The 15,724-nt window shown below is 45.3% G+C and overlaps 1 protein-coding gene across 1 annotated transcript; it reads left to right on the top strand.

The window, feature by feature from the left end:
- Positions 1-3,902: 3,902 nt before the first annotated feature.
- amotl2b (angiomotin like 2b) lies at positions 3,903-11,217 on the top strand. The gene is made up of 11 exons (XM_062480485.1): positions 3,903-4,060; positions 4,600-5,385; positions 5,646-5,811; positions 7,179-7,323; positions 7,472-7,561; positions 8,210-8,505; positions 8,637-8,812; positions 8,924-9,025; positions 9,188-9,384; positions 9,510-9,635; positions 9,953-11,217. Exons 2-11 carry the CDS (start codon positions 4,664-4,666, stop codon positions 10,036-10,038), a joined length of 2,106 nt encoding a protein of 701 aa, XP_062336469.1. The 5' UTR covers positions 3,903-4,060; positions 4,600-4,663; the 3' UTR covers positions 10,039-11,217.
- The last annotated feature ends 4,507 nt before the right edge of the window (positions 11,218-15,724 follow it).

A 15,724-nucleotide genomic window follows, 5' to 3' on the forward strand; every position in this document is an offset into this window, starting at 1 on the left:
CTTCCAAAAGGCTTGACTCAATAGGTAGTGGCAGTGTCCTTTGACATTCTTTCAATTTAGTCATTAAAGTACTTCTCTACTTTCTCTGTCTTTGATATCTAGAGCAAGAAATCAAATCCATATGTCCACAGTATTCTCTTTGGCTGCCCCTTAGCTAGCCATTCTAAAATTGCTAACCATGGAATTGACATCACTTCCAAACCCTTCTCTGGGCTCATGTAGATGGAAACCCCCTCAGAGAGAGAGAGATAGAGAGAGAGCAAGAGAGAGAGAAGGGAAAAGAGAGAGACTCCACTCACACACCTCTCTATCATTCCTTCTCTCTCTCTCTCTCTCTCTCTCTCTCTCTCTCTCTCTCTCTCTCTCTCTCTCTCTCTCTCTCTCTCTCTCTCTCTTTCTCTCTCTCTCTCCCTCTCTTTCTCTATCTCCAGAGGCCATAGCAACTGATCTGATACTATGTGCCAGATCAGCAATGGCAGCTCTGAACTATTTGCTGGGGGGCGCACATGTCGGGCGCAAACGAATGATTGGCATTCTGGTGACCTCCCAGGCTGTTTTAGGACACTGTGGTGTGGTGGTTGCTGTGTCATTCAGACATCCAGTCTGTGGCACGTTGTCTCTGGACAAGTGACTGCAACCTCTAAAGGACATACAGCACAACTCAAGACAAATAGTTGTATAGTCCTGCTAACTAGTGACGCCTGACTCAGTTGTTTGCTCTCTCAATTATTCTCTGAATTATCTGTTCAAAAAGCATGTGAAAGCTACAATAACATCTTTATGCTACTGTTGAGCTCTTTTGTGTTTTTAGACAGACCATACATCTCAGACACGTTTGTGGAGATAGGAAGCAAAATTAATGGTGAAAAGAGAGAGAAAGAGGAAAGAGGAACATGATGACTGTGACACTTAACTATTAGCCTGCAGCAGTGTTTGAGCCGTTTTTGTGTTATAAATATTAATTTATTTATTCACATATATAGACAGGGTCATAAGTCACAGAGTAATTTCAAGTTAGCATCCTGCAGTTTCCTGTGAAATAAAATATATGGGTTTTCTTCAGAAACAAACACTACTTAAAGGATTGCTTTTGGAGACTGAATTTTTCTTTTTTCACTGCAAGTGATTCTGACACTGCATTCTTATCTCAAGAGGAAAGAGTTTCAGATATCTTGACTGAGTAAATAGGTTGATAATCCGGTTTCCAACAGAAAGCCAGAAGAATACTCGATACTGTAGGTCCTACGTTGAAATGGCGGTGTTGGTCTCACTAGAAGCTGTCTAAAAATGACCTAGGTTACACAAATGCACTCCCACAGACACATACACGCACACACCTCATTTCACGAGCAAGCACACACCTGCAACAGCAGTGTGGTCTGATCTCAGACTGTTGGGAATCTGCTGTTATGACTCATTGTCTGCTATCTGTCAACTAGAAAATTCACTGGAAATTCCCTGTAGTGAACAGGTGGAGACAATTTCCAAATACCTCACAGTAGTAAATGTCGTAATAGTGACCTCCTAGTTCCACTTAACTAAATGAAAGAAATTCAAGTTTCTAGTAAGGGACTACAGGTAGGCTCAATAAACAATGCGAGTGTCTTCTTGAAAATTGATCCCTGAATCCTTGAATGCATCAAGCAAAGCAACTGAGACCAGTCATGCTGGGAAATATGAACACGTGGGAATGGCCTTTTGTCACTGGCCTCACAGAACTGAATACCATTTGAACACATTCCATCTTATCCCTGGCTATTGTCTCCCTCTGAATAAAGACGCAATGAGGGATGTGAGAGCCGTGAAGAGGTCCAACCCTATCCTGTTACATTCCACACCAATCCTACCTTATCAAATTACTCCCTTCTCCATTCTGTCCCTCTCTTTCCCACACTATTCAACACCATAGCATTAGATCCCGTCTGATCCCCCAGCCCCCCCCCCCCCACACCACCACCACCACCACCACCACCCAGAGTTAGTCTCTGCTACGTTGTAGTTTTTTATTTCTCAAGTCCAGTTTCAGTTGTTGTCCCCTCGTTCATTACCTGACTATTTTAGAGTTTAATTTTCATAGTGCGCCTCACCAAGTCAACTGTAGTGTCACGATTCTATAAACGGTGGTTCATTTGTACCAATAATCAGAATTGGGTATTATATTTGGTTCCACCGGGATTTGGTTTACGAAGCATTGTTCTTAAAAACCCTGGACACCACCCCACACAAATTATAACCTGTGGGCTAACTTTGAACTAAATGAGGTCCAAAATCCGCAGACAGGAATCTTTATGGCCTGTGATTTTGGACCTCCATCTCATGTACAGGGCTTCTTCAATGTCCATCATTTCAAAGGAAAACACTCACATTCCTTTAGAAGTTCACAGGAAGTGTTCCACAATGGGGGCACATGGCCAGAGGCATAGCGGACCGACAGAGACAGGGTGGGGGGGTGGGGGTCAGAGGCCACCAGGGGTGTGGTGTTGGAGGAAGTAGAGGGGAGGTGTTAAATGACAAGCTAAAGGGTGACCACTGTCTACAGTAGAGAGGGGAACTTAAAAAAGACTACAGCATGCCAAGCAGTCTCTTTGCAGTTGGCCAAACAGACGACCTGTCTCCGTCTTTAAAAATGTCTGTTTAAGAATACTCTCCCAAGGCATGTCTGGAATGTGTGCTTAATTATTGAGGGAGAGTTACTACCAGAGAAAACATACCATAGGAAATTTGGATTTTCGAACTAATGAGGTAGAATTCTTTGTTCGGTCCTGACTTGTTTGTCATTTGTTTGTTTTTGTTTCATTCATCCTTCTCATCCTGATGGCCAATGTAATGTGGTTGCAACCTGTGGTTATGTATGTGTTCATCTCTGTATTGATCGCTTGTTCAGTAGCCTCCAGCTTCTAGAGCTGATCCAGTTAGAGAGTAAGTGACGAGCATCACTCTGTTTCTGGCGTCCATTACTAAGACAGTTATGTTACACAGACAGATTTAGTCTATTACACAGACACACAGCTTCAGGCTCTAAACAACATCTAGCCTATTTGTGGAACAGTCTGAAATGAAAATTCCCAGATCTGTAATCCATGATATCTGTTAGGTCCGCAGGTAATAAATAGCTTGAGTTGGCCTTTGGTCTTCAAAGATAAACATGTGGCCTGTCGTATAGATACACTTTTACCTGCTAGGGATACTATTTCAAATCCAGTTAACATCAAATAAGTGATTTGTCTTTTCTGTTGTTGACGACTTCAGTAAAAAGGACCCTGGGTAGTTCACTGCTCATTGAGGACAAAATGGATGCATTCATCAGGCAGCCTGACCTCGTGTCTCATACCAAAGGACATTGGTCCCCTACATATTTGAGATTCGTACCCACAGTCAAGCAGGTGCTTCTGTTTGGCATTCCTTACACCTCTGCATCATGCAGTGCTTTGAGCACAAAGCCTCTCTATGTCCTGATCACGGGGAAGACTTGGGCTGCGGATTCCACTGGACAGCTGCCCGTCTCCTCCCCCCCCGCCTCATCATCCACTGTCCTGCATACTATAGACTCCAAAGTTTTAGAGCTTCAAATGCGAGTCTTAGTTATGTGTGGGATAAAAAGAGGAGCCTGAAACCAACAGGAGAGAGAACAATCTGGAAAACACTGAAAAGCTGCTGAAAGCACTTGCATGTTTCACTATTCTTTTAAATAAAGGTGTCTATATGTCAATTTTCAAGAATAATAAACCACCTTACATTAATTCCCAAATCCTCGTGGTTGCAACTGGTACTACAACCTTTCAGTTAAACCTCCTCCCCCCTTGGAACCGTGTGGTTTTACGCTTTTGATCCCCGAGGGACCTCGCGCTTTACATTCCTCGCATTCCAAACTTAGTCCCCTCCTCGGTTACTTATTATCGCTGCCTGTGAGCTGAACAACCATTTCAGTGTTGAGCATTGAGCACGCACGAACAGAACTAGAACACACAGTAGAAGGATGAGAACGGTTTAAATAAACGTGGATCACTTTTGGAAGTATTTCGAATAAAGAAACTTATTGTTGGGATGAGAGCGTGAACTGGTAAGAAAGTCTATTTTATTCCGAAATAAGACGCAAACTTTCCGAAACACATAGTCACTTTGTGACTTTAAAATCTATTTACCAACACCATGATAACATTCTCTATGTTTGTTTATTTGAACCTATTTCTTTTGTATCCGATAACTCTTCTATGAAGTAATTTTCTAGAACTATGCTCTTGCTCCCCCGTGAGAAAGGAATTTCGCCGCACTTTTGTCTGCCGCAGTAACACCATTAAAACACCACGTTTTCAGTGTCGCTGTGAAGGCTGTAATGATGTGATGCGACTTGTAGAGAACCCCACAGCACATTTTTTTCTCAGTCAGAATAGATATATAGAAAATAATACTAGCCGAAAATACAAAAAATGCTTTATTTATGCTTTTTAATATTATTTATAAGTAGTGAGCACAGTATATCCTAATATTTTGCAAGATCTCCTCTATGCACAAACAGTTTCACAGACAAATTACTGTCCTATTCTGCAGTTAAGTAATTTGCACATATATAAAATTATGCTTATTCTCCTCTCATCCTAGGTTCAAGGCCATCCAGAACCCCTATTGATCCTGAGCTTTGATTGAACACTGATAACAGAACAACATGGCGTCCACCGAGGAGCCGTCTGGAACGGTCCTGCACCGCCTTATCCAGGAGCAGCTTCGCTACGGCAACCCCACAGATGCCCGCACCCTCCTGGCCATCCAGCAGCAGGCCCTGCGTGGAGGAGGAAGTGGGCCCGGGAGCGGAGGAGAGGCGTCCGGCAGCCCCCGCTCCTCCCTGGAGAGCCTCTCCCAGGAGGAGCCCCAGTTCCCCCAGCTATCTGCTCGCCAGGAGCCTCAGGGCCAGGAGCACCAGGGGGACTACCAGCACTCAGAAAGCAGCTACCATCTCTACCAGCTCCACGGGGAGGAGCTGCCCAGCTACGAGCAGGCTAAGGCCCACTCCCAGTACCTGGCATCCCACTGGGCTGCCTCCATGGACCCCCAGAAGGAGCATCACGAGGGGGGCTTCCACGACGAGGGGGATCTGATGGAGGTTAAGCGTGGGCACGTGCGGTCGCTCAGTGAGCGTCTCATGCAGCTTTCCTTGGAGAGGAATAGCAACAAGTCTGAGGCCATCAAGAGCTCTTCTCACAGCTACCCAGAGCTGGGCTACTATGACCCACAGGCACTCCCCATCCCAGGCCCAGGCCAGGACAAACGTAACCCACCTCCAGAGTACTCAGGCCCCATCCAGGCTCAGGGATTTGTACCCATCCTTGCCCAGGAGCCCCAGTGTGTCTACAGGGACATGCCCCAGCCCCTCCTAACTCAGCAGCACAGGTACTGACTCGTGTTGCTTTTCGTTGTGCCAGTAACAACTTTTATTGAAGCTCAGCATGTGGGCGTCTCTTTTCACGTAACCACTTCCTGCAGTGCGTCATTGTGTTTCACATTCCAGAGTCATGGCGTTCTGTTTGAATCACACCACTTAAAATTGCTTTCACCCTCACAAGCCAATCATGGGTGGAGTAAGTGATGAGTAGTGCTCCTGGTGATGGTTGGGATTTGGATGTATTGACAGTTAGCTGTTCCTTCCCCAGGTATGCGGTGACTGTCCAGCAGCCAGAGGCCTGCTACAGCATGTTCACCAGCCTGCCCTCTGCTGGCCTGGAGGAGCCCAACCAGGTGGAGCTGCTGCTGATGGAGAACGAGAGGCTAAGGCAGGAGGTGGACAGCCACAGAGAGAAGGCCGGCAGAATCCAGAAGGTAAAGGACCGCAAGACTATCTTTTTAGGCCTTAAATGGGTAGCATACCAAGGGCAACTTCCAGTGGGACAGCATCTGGAAGGCTTTTTTTAGTATCGGAGGGTAGACATACAAAGATTCAGCTCATCCACCAATAGTAAACGACTGTAGTCGCTTGTGCCTAGAATGCCACTTGTCTTGGAAACACAAGCCCAGTAACAGTTGGCCCTCAGACATCCATCACAGGCACACTTCCTTGCCTGTACTGGGGACAGGACTCAACAGCTGCCACCCGCACAGCACACACACACACACACACACACACACACACACACACACACACACACACATACAGATCACATAGAGGCCACAGACTCCTACTGTGTCCTCACCCCCTCTATTGTGCAGTTGGCCAGGGTGTCGTATGTGTGAGGCCATAGATTTTTGGCCTAATCCAGGCAGTGTCAGACAGCAGTCGATGGGGTCGTGACTCTGGTCCAGCTGACGCATGCCCCGAGTGCTAAGATAGAGAGGGAGTGGGAAGGAGAGAGATGCTGTTGGTCACGGCAGGTGGCAGGGCACTTGTTAAAAATGAAAGGCCTCTATTGTTCTTTCATCCAACTGCATTTTCACCAACATGCTTCTCCATTCTACCTTTCTATTTTACCTTGCCCTTCTGTTCTGTCTTTCTTTTTTCAACTTCAAATGCCAGTTTCTTTCCAAAGGCATTCATAAGACACACCTTTTACATATTTCTCAGTGTTTTAGATGTGCTTGATTAACCCGCCTCCCCATTTCACCACGGATGCTGTCGGAAAAACGTTTTCCTCCACGGTAGTCACGTCACTCGGTTCTTGCGTTCCCTCAGTCTTAAAGAATGATAATTACTGGGGTTGGAAAGTTTTCCCGTCAGGCCGCAGCCCTGAGTAAACATGCCTGAGTGGCTGCTGTAATGGTGGGCGTCTACGGGCTGTTTCCACAGCCCAGGCATGTACACCTTTCTCACTCTGGCAGCCAGCCCAGACCTCTGTGTGAGTGTTTATGTGAGTGTGTGACTGTCTTTGTGTGTGCCTGCTTTTGTGTGTGTGTGTGATCATACCCGTGTGTGTGCCCACACCTGGAGCTGTGGCTTTTAGCTCTAAGGAATGCCGATATAAATCAGTCACATGGGGAGTGGTGTTGTCCTGAATTCCTTGGTATTATATGCATACCAGTATGTAGGTCGTGTGTACATTGTACACTATACACAGTAGGCCCTGTACATGCCCACATATTTACTCTACTGGTATGTTTAAATCCATATTGAGTATTTATGTACTTTATCTATATGAGTCCAAATGACCCAAACCTCCTGACGTGTGTTAACCCCCTCCCCTCTGTCTCTCCAGTTGGAGCAGGAGATCCAGCGGATCTCCGAGGCCTACGAGACTCTGATGCAGGGCAGCAGTAAGAGGGAGAACCTGGAGCAGACTCTGAGGAGCAGGCTGGTGGCTGAGATCAGGAGGCTGCAAGACTTCAATAGAGACCTGAGAGGTATGGACTACAAATATCACAAATCCTCATTTGCTGAACCCTACCAGTCAGCCCTTTGTAGTTTACACCTCAGCCGACTGAGGCCCTGTTTCCTCTATGTAAAAAACAACAAATGCTCATACTGAACTTGAACCCATTTGCTTTACAGAAAGCCTGGAAAATGCCAGAACCCATGCGGCCAAAGAGGTCAAAGCTGCTGACCACAACCAGCACATCATGGCGAAACTTTTAGAGCAAAGTACGTATGCTACCCTACTTTGAATCTTACAGTCTTCAGTACTCACCCCAGCCCATGACCAGCATTGTAGATAGGATTGGACCATAGCATGGAGTGCTCTGTAGCTAAGCACTTCCTGTATGTAGGAATGCCAGTTGCGTAACGTGGACTTATTAAGTCGGCTGAATAATAGGAAGTTCAAGCCTGCTTTGGAAGGAGGAAAAATAGGAACTATAAATTACACCATGGGGGTAAAACCAGGATCCCGGGTTGTTGGTTTGATTTATGTTGTCTATTTAAGTAGGGCTCTGTTTCCAAAACTAGAGGTGGGAAGTTGTCCGGCCTTGGTAGAGGAATGTTCTGTATTAAGTGGGTCAAAGGCATAGGCCCGCCCCCCCCCTCTTCCCCTGCGGCATTCCACGAGTGCTCGGGTAAATGAAGAACATCAGCCACGATGGAGGAATTCTGGGACTAACTTGTCAGGGAAATGGCGGTGGATGGCAGTATTCAACATTCTTGAGGGACCCTAGGTTTAAAAACGAAGGCCTATTTAGTTCCTTAGATCAGCACAGCAATCTTTCCAGATGCATTTTGGCACGCTATGGGACGAAAATCCTTGTGGCCAATACGGTTGATAGTTCTAACTTGCTGCCCACCTCCCCCCTGCAGACGAGGAGCAGTACGTGGAGCGCCAGCGGGCGGAGCGTGAGCTGCAGCGCCTCCGGGCCACAACCGAGGAGCAGGGCGCCCGGGCGGAGCAGCTGGAGGAGGCGCTGGAGGCGGCCCGGGGGCGGGGTCGCCAGCTGGAGGAGGAGCTGCGCAGGAAGCGGGCCTACGTGGAGAAGGTCGAGCGTCTGCAGAGTGCCCTGGCCCAGCTGCAGGCCACCTGCGAGAAGCGGGAGAGCCTGGAGATGAGGCTGCGCACGCGGCTGGAGCAAGAGCTGAAGAGCATGAGAGCCCAACAGGTAGGAGAGAGGTGGCCTGGTTCGCTCTGGAGGGGCTGGGGGACACTTCACCCTCATCGACCCCGGACTAGCCTCCCAGAATCCCCCCCCCCGGTCGCCTGGTGTTGAACTCTTGACCCGTCTCTCTACAGAGGCAGTCCCAGCCCCCCGGGGTGACGGTGGGCTCTCTGCAGGAGCGCCTGAGGGAGCGGGAGGAGCACATCCTGGCCCTGGAGGCAGACACGGTGCGCTGGGAGCAGAAGTATCTGGAGGAGAGCACCATGAGACAGTTCGCCATGGACGTGGCCGCCACCGCCGCCGCCCAGAGGTGAGGGAGCCTCGCACCCTGCCCCCCCCCCCCCCCCCCCAGATGCTTCAGATCCCGCCTCTTCCTCCTCCTGCCTGTGTCTTAACCCTCTCCTGTTTATCTCCCTCACAGAGACACAACCATCATCAACCACTCTCCATGTCACTCGTCTAACAACAGCTTCAATGAGGACCTGCCCGTCGCTGACCACAGAAACCAGGAAATGGAGAGCAGGTGTGTAGCTACCTCATCACTTCTCGTATAAATCGCGGTCAGAGCCCGGGCTTAGAGCGCATCGGAATCCCTGATCATGAATGACTCAATCGCCCGAATTCATCACAAGTGGTAGAAGTCTGTATCTGTCTAATCTGGCGACCGTGTTTCTCTGCTGGTTAGGATCCGGGCTCTGTACGTCCAGATCCTGGAGAAGGATGCCGTCATCAAGATCCTGCACCAGCGTCTGCTCCAGGACCAGGGCAGGAGGCAGGGCATGTGCCCCCGCTCAGACCTGGCCCAGAAGGATGGCTCCACCCTGCGTGCCGCCACCTCCACCCCCGCCATCAGCACTGCCAAGTTCACCAGCAAGAATGCAGGTAAAGACCCTGTCATTTTTATTGTCAGTAGTAGTAGTAGTACTTTGTATTGTGTTATAGAAGGAAGTACATCTGTCAATGAGTCAAGTGCCAGACTAAGTGTTTTATCTCATGTTGCCCTGCAGGTAAGAGTCTGTCAGACGACCAGACGGCTTCCCCACTTCGCTTCTCTGCTCTGTCTAACCCTGGCCAGGACCAGCAGGATGGATCTACAGCTAGGGAGCCAGCCACCAGCAACAAGCTCAGCACTGGTGAGTTATCGGATGGACACACACACACAAACAAAAAACTGGCTAAAGATTATGTTGAAAGCTGTTGCTCATTGATTTGCCATGCCCCCAAAAGATCAGCCAATCAGGGATAGAGTTTGGCAGGTCGTAGTTCACCAGCGGCCTGCTGGAATGTACTTAGTTGCATTCAGCCAGCCTGTGTATCGACCACACTCATTTACCAGGAATAGATCATCTGAATATAGAACATCAGGATGTACACTGAGGTTAGATAAAGTGTTCTTTAACTGTGACTATTCCTTCATTCATACATTAATCATTGTCCATTTTTTCCACAGAAAATGCAGTGCAACAAAAGTCACGTCCAAACCCCTTCAAAGGACTGGATGACTTGGAGGCTGAAGCGGTGGAAATCTTCATTTAAGGAACTTAAAGACTTAAAGACTTAAAGAATGTGGACTAGATGTGACAGGGGCAATGTCCCTGTAATGAGCAGTGGAAGGAAGCTGAGAAACGCCAGAACGTTCATAGATCAACAAACTCACATAAAGAGTGACAAAACGGGAATGTTGTAGAATGAGAGGAAATTGTGTGAAAAAGGACTGGTTTCACATTTAGAAGGGAGCTGTGCTCTCTCTCTAGCTTTCTCTTTGACCTGGACTAATGCAGGCATGCGGTCTGGTTGTGAGATAAAAAATGTGAAACTTTAGAGGTACTTGGACAGTATTTTGGATTGCAATTGGGCAACATATTGTCAAGAGTGTATGCCAAAGTATTTATATTTGCTGCTTTCTCACATAACTATGATTAACTTAAAAACTCCCATCCATGGAGTTCAGGAACTTCATATTTTTCTTACATCTGGTTGTCACATTCCCCAAATATTAACTTAAAGCCCCATGGTATTTCAAATTGATCTTAAGATCTTATCTTTTGTGGACTCATGACTTGCATTCCCTCCCATCTCTAAAATGTTACATTAACTAGCCACATTCCTGTTTCATGGAATTTGTCTGTTTGGAAAGACTCCCATTTCTTTATAATTTGATTGAAGAAAACGCAAAACAATCATGATTCGCATATTTTCTCCCTGAACTCACTCAAGGAACCTCTGGAGCTGGTTCTACTGGGGTTCAGATCTGAGTGAGCTGTTTTCATCCCAGTTTCTACGATTTGAATGGCCTTTTCCATGTGTGAGAGTGTACAGTTATTTTCATCCGTTTTCTTTTTATGAATGTGTGTGTTTGTGTGTGTGTCCTAATATGGTGTGTCTGCTGGTCAGATATCACCATGGGGATAAAGCTACAAGCTACAGTTGGGTTGTTGTTTCCTGTAGGCTTTGGATGAACTAACAGGTTAATGATTATATATTTTATACAGATGTTTGTATTATTTTAGATACAGTATGTAGTGCTCTGTGCAGGATGCCAAAGATTTTATGTGTGTTGTAAGTTATGTTCAGACAATCAGATATGTTAAGCTGTCAGACCGAAGTGTTGACCTCAAGACATTTCTGTGAACTCCTAACAATATGAAGGTTGTGAATTTGAATTCATTCAACATTTCATAAAGCAATAAAATATTCTAATATATAAAGAAAGAATTTCCACCTTTGTTCTTTGAAGTAAACAAGTACAACTCCACAGAAAAACATTTTGCTGTTGTAAGCCTCCAGTGTCAGAGCTATGTTGACAAACATCGAAACTTTTCGCGTCGTCTTTACGGTTACTCCTTTCCTCTTAACACATTCACTCCACCTGTAGAGAGTGAGTCCTCGTTAATAAAGGCCAGAGATGCATTCTTTGGGCTCAGATTTCCTCAGTGGTGAGCACTCCTGTTACTCCTGCCGACTGTTAAGAGCATGCTTGACATTGATAGCATTCTTAACTGAACTGAGGACAATATACATCACAAAGGCTAGTTTCTCTCAGATTAACATCTGATCCTAGTTGTAAATTCCTGTGACCTGAAACACGCAGTACACCTAGTGTTCCTCTCATTACAAGCATAAGTTGTATTTTATCGGTCTCTAGCCAACTAGCCAGTCTGTTGGTGAGGTTACACTGAATTGGTGAGGGTGTCTTTGGTCGCTGTCATGCGATATTCATGAGATTCCTCTGAAAGCAAGGAGAGCTCCAGACAAGCTATTGACTTCACCGGTTCTCCAACTGGCCTATGCCTGTTCCCACAATGAGACTTCACAGCCCAGGGACGATGACAATGACAGAGAATGTGCTGGGGTCATCAGGGCTGGGGTGGGGGGGAGGGGGCAGAGCTTACATGCCTCAGCTTCAGGGATCTGACCGCTGGGACACTGTATGTGTATGCATGTATATACTGTATACAGTATCACGTGTGGGTGAATTGCTAGGTTGAACCACCAGACAATGTTATGGGAAAATACATAAACCATAGTGTCTGTTATTCATACAAATGTAGAGCTAGACACAATTTTTATGGACACCTTACATACTTTTTGTATTATGTAAAGTCCTTTCCTGCGCTGTATCAACCTTGAAACACTGTCGTCCATTTTTTTTCTTTTTCTATCTCTCTTCCTCTTGCCCCCCCCTTTCTCTGTCTCTCCCTCTCTTCCCAGAGGCACAGACACTGTGGTTTTATAATTAGATGGGTTAGATGGGATTAGAAGTTAAAACACCTCAACAAGCATGGACTTGGCAGACAACAACTTATATAAGGGAAGGAAATTAGATGGCAAGATACAGATAGGAAGGACTGTATGGGAACACAGCAACTAGCGGTATGTGCTGCAATCAATCTTACTTATGAACTGAGAGTGTTTATCTTTCTCTGACTGACAGGATTTTGAGGAACTGCCAACATTCCTTCTCATTCTGAAAGGCGGCTGGCGTGTTCCAACTAAGAATCACTCTGCCAGAATTGATATGATAAAGAAGGATGGAACGTTAGTAGGTTCAGAGGTCAAATTCCGCAATGGGCTAGCATGTCAGGAAACGTTGAGGGAAATTATTTGTCGAAGGTTTTTAGCTATTGCTCAACCACACGAAAGCTTCTATGTCGACCTTGATCGTCATGAAAGACGTACTGTTAGGTCCATAAATATTTGGACATTGACACAATTTTCATCATTTTGGCTCTGTATACCACCACAATGGATTTGAAATGAAACAATCAAAATGTGCTTTAAGTGCAGACTTTCAGCTTTAATTTCAGGGTATTTACATCCAAATCAGGTGAACGGTGTAGGAATTACAACACATTTTATATGTGCCCCCCCCCTTTTTAAGGGACCAAAAATAATTGGACAAACTAACATAATCATAAATCTAATTGTCACTTTTAATACCGCCGTCCTATGAGTTCTGAAGCATTTGGCTGAATCTGAGCAGATAATATTGCCAGAAACACTTCAGAATTCATCCTACTGCTTTTGTCAGCAGTCACATCATCGATAAATACAAGGGAACCAGTTCCATTGGCAGCCATACATGCCCACGCCATAACACTACCTCCACCATGCTTCACTGATGAGGTGGTATGCTTTGGATCATGAGCAGTTCCTTCCCTTCTCCATACTCTTCTCTTCCCATCATTCTGGTACAAGTTGATCTCGGTCTCATCTGTCCATAGGATGTTGTTCCAGAACTGTACAGGGTCTTTTAGATGTTTTTTGGCAAACTCTAATCTGGTCTTCCTGTTTTTGAGACTCACCAATGGTTTACATCTTGTGGTGAACCCTCTGTATTTACTCTGGTGAAGTCTTCTCTTAATTTTTTGACTTTGACACAGATACGCCTACCTCCTGGAGAGTGTTCTTGATCTGGCCAACTGTTGTGAAGGGGTTTTTCTTCACCAGGGAAAGAATTCTTCTGTCATCCACCACAGTTGTTTTCCGTGGTCTTCCGGGTCTTTTGGTGTTGCTGAGCTCACAAGTGCGTTCTTTCTTTTTAAGAATGTACCAAACAGTTGATTTGGCCACACCTAATGTTTTTGCTATCTCTCTGATAGGTTTGTTTTGATTTTTCAGCCTAACGATGGCTTGCTTCACTGATGGTGACAGCTCTTTGGACTTCATATTGAGAGTTGACAGCAACAGATTCCAAACACAAATACCATACTTGAAATGAACTCTAGACCTTTTATCTGCTCCTTGTCAATGAAATAACGAACTCCCATGAGGGAATAACATGGCCATGGAACAGCTGAGCAGCCAATTGTCCAATTACTTTTGGTCCCTTAAAAAGGGGGGGGCCACATATAAAATGTATTGTAATTCCTACACCGTTCACCTGATTTGGATGTAAATACCCTGAAATTAAAGCTGAAAGTCTGCACTTAAAGCACACCTTGATTGTTTCATTTCAAATCCATTGTGGTGGTATACAGAGCCAAAATGATGAAAATGGTGTCAATGTCCAAATATTTATGGACCTAACTGTATGTGTCCATGTGCAAATTGCAGAAACTGTTTTGTCACCCTTTCTGCTTGTGTAACATGTATTGGCCCTGTGGCATTTGTGGTTTAACAACACTTTCCTAATAGTCTTAGAAAGAGAGGCTTTGAACTCCCAGCTCTAACAATAAACAATCATGGGGAACACAGATATGTAGGGAGTGGGAAGTAACACAGACCAACAAACACTTCTTCTTTCAAGTCAATCCTCATCAGTCAGGTACGGAATGAGTATTTCCGTTGACACAAAGAGCTTTCTTGCAAGGGTGTTTGGAGGAGCAACACAACTATCAATCCTCTGTATTTAATCTGTTCAAACACAAAGTATTAGTAGAGCTCACATTTTGAATTCATCCCAGCACCAACGTTGTGGTTTTTCAGTGAGGTCGAGATTGATCAGGTCTCCAGCCGACCGACTTTTCCAGCATTGATTAATGGACACATGGAATGACTTTCAGACCCTGGGTAGCTCCAGCCAACAGGGCTTCTGAAAACACCCACAGGGATAGTAAATCGAATGGGAATCATTTGTTTCCCTAGTCGTCAACCCATAACATATTTTGGTTGTTGGTCATATATGTGTACTGTGTTTTTGCTCTGGGTCCAAGGGGAGTTAACAAGCAGGTCCTATTAGCCAGTTGAATCTATAACTGTGAATAAGACTTCAGACTGAGGTTGTTCACAGGCTTTAAAAAAATGTTTAGTTTTTTAGTGCACTTAGTTTCTTGCATGCCTGAGAAGGGCAGGTAGAAGGGACACTTGGTGTGTTGCAGTCGTCTGTATTGATTGTGATTCAAGGCTGGAGTCTGTTGATGACAACCTTATGAAATCCATCTGAATTCAAACCTTGTCCACTTCACATTATACACAATGTTTCCTTGAAAAATACACAAAGTAAAACCATGTCATACTTTAAATGTTTCACCTCAACTGCAACAGGTCTAGTTTTTCCACAGCTCATGATGTTCTGAAAACTGTAAGGCAGTGTTGTTAGACATTGGGAAGGAACCTCAGTGTTGACTCCTGTGTGTTTTGTTCTTCCACTTCCTTGTGGGACCCACCTCACTGACATCATTTCCTGGCTACGCATAATGACATACTGTTCAGCCCTGGTTCAAACATCATTGAAAGTCAACATGTGTGTCATGTGTCAAATCTGTGAGGGCAATGAGCTTATTTTTACCATTAGTCATACATGCCAAACGATATGAGACAACTGCAGTACAACCAAGAAACCTTAGTTATAATATTCAAACACAACCTGTGAGTCCTAGAATCATCTTTTATGCCAAACTGACAGCTCATTCCATTCCAATCCTCCATCTACTTGAGTCTCTCAGGATCAGTGGGTCAACCAGACATTTGGCCAGTGGAGTTTTAAAGGTAAATAGTGCCACCTGGTGGTGCTAGACTGCTCAGTCAGCCCCCCATTGTGTATCTGGTGTATTTGTGTAATCCATTACACTGTGCTCTAACCCTAACCTTGCATGTGAAAAACAAATACTTTTTTGTATAAATATCAGGGCAAACACATTTAATTGCAATAATACTTGGTCATAACTGAACAAATGCATTATTTAATTAAAAAGTAATCATCAGGTCATTTTATGTGGTCAATTACGGTTTGTGAAAAGCCTCAAAAGAAGAATTTCCAATGACCGCCACAACCCTAACT

Source organism: Osmerus eperlanus, chromosome 16 (genome assembly GCF_963692335.1).
Source record: "Osmerus eperlanus chromosome 16, fOsmEpe2.1, whole genome shotgun sequence".
NCBI classification, from domain to species: Eukaryota; Metazoa; Chordata; class Actinopteri; order Osmeriformes; family Osmeridae; genus Osmerus; species Osmerus eperlanus.

What these genes read in the sequence shown, in the direction of transcription:
- amotl2b (XM_062480485.1), top strand. Translation starts at nt 4,664, where the DNA reads ATGGCGTCCACCGAGGAGCCGTCTGGAACGGTCCTGCACCGCCTTATC. An exon ending in GTTCACCAGCAAGAATGCAG is followed by an intron (nt 9,385 to 9,509) that starts GTAAAGACCCTG and finishes GTTGCCCTGCAG; the next exon opens with GTAAGAGTCTGTCAGACGAC. An exon ending in CAGCAACAAGCTCAGCACTG is followed by an intron (nt 9,636 to 9,952) that starts GTGAGTTATCGG and finishes TTTTTTCCACAG; the next exon opens with AAAATGCAGTGCAACAAAAG.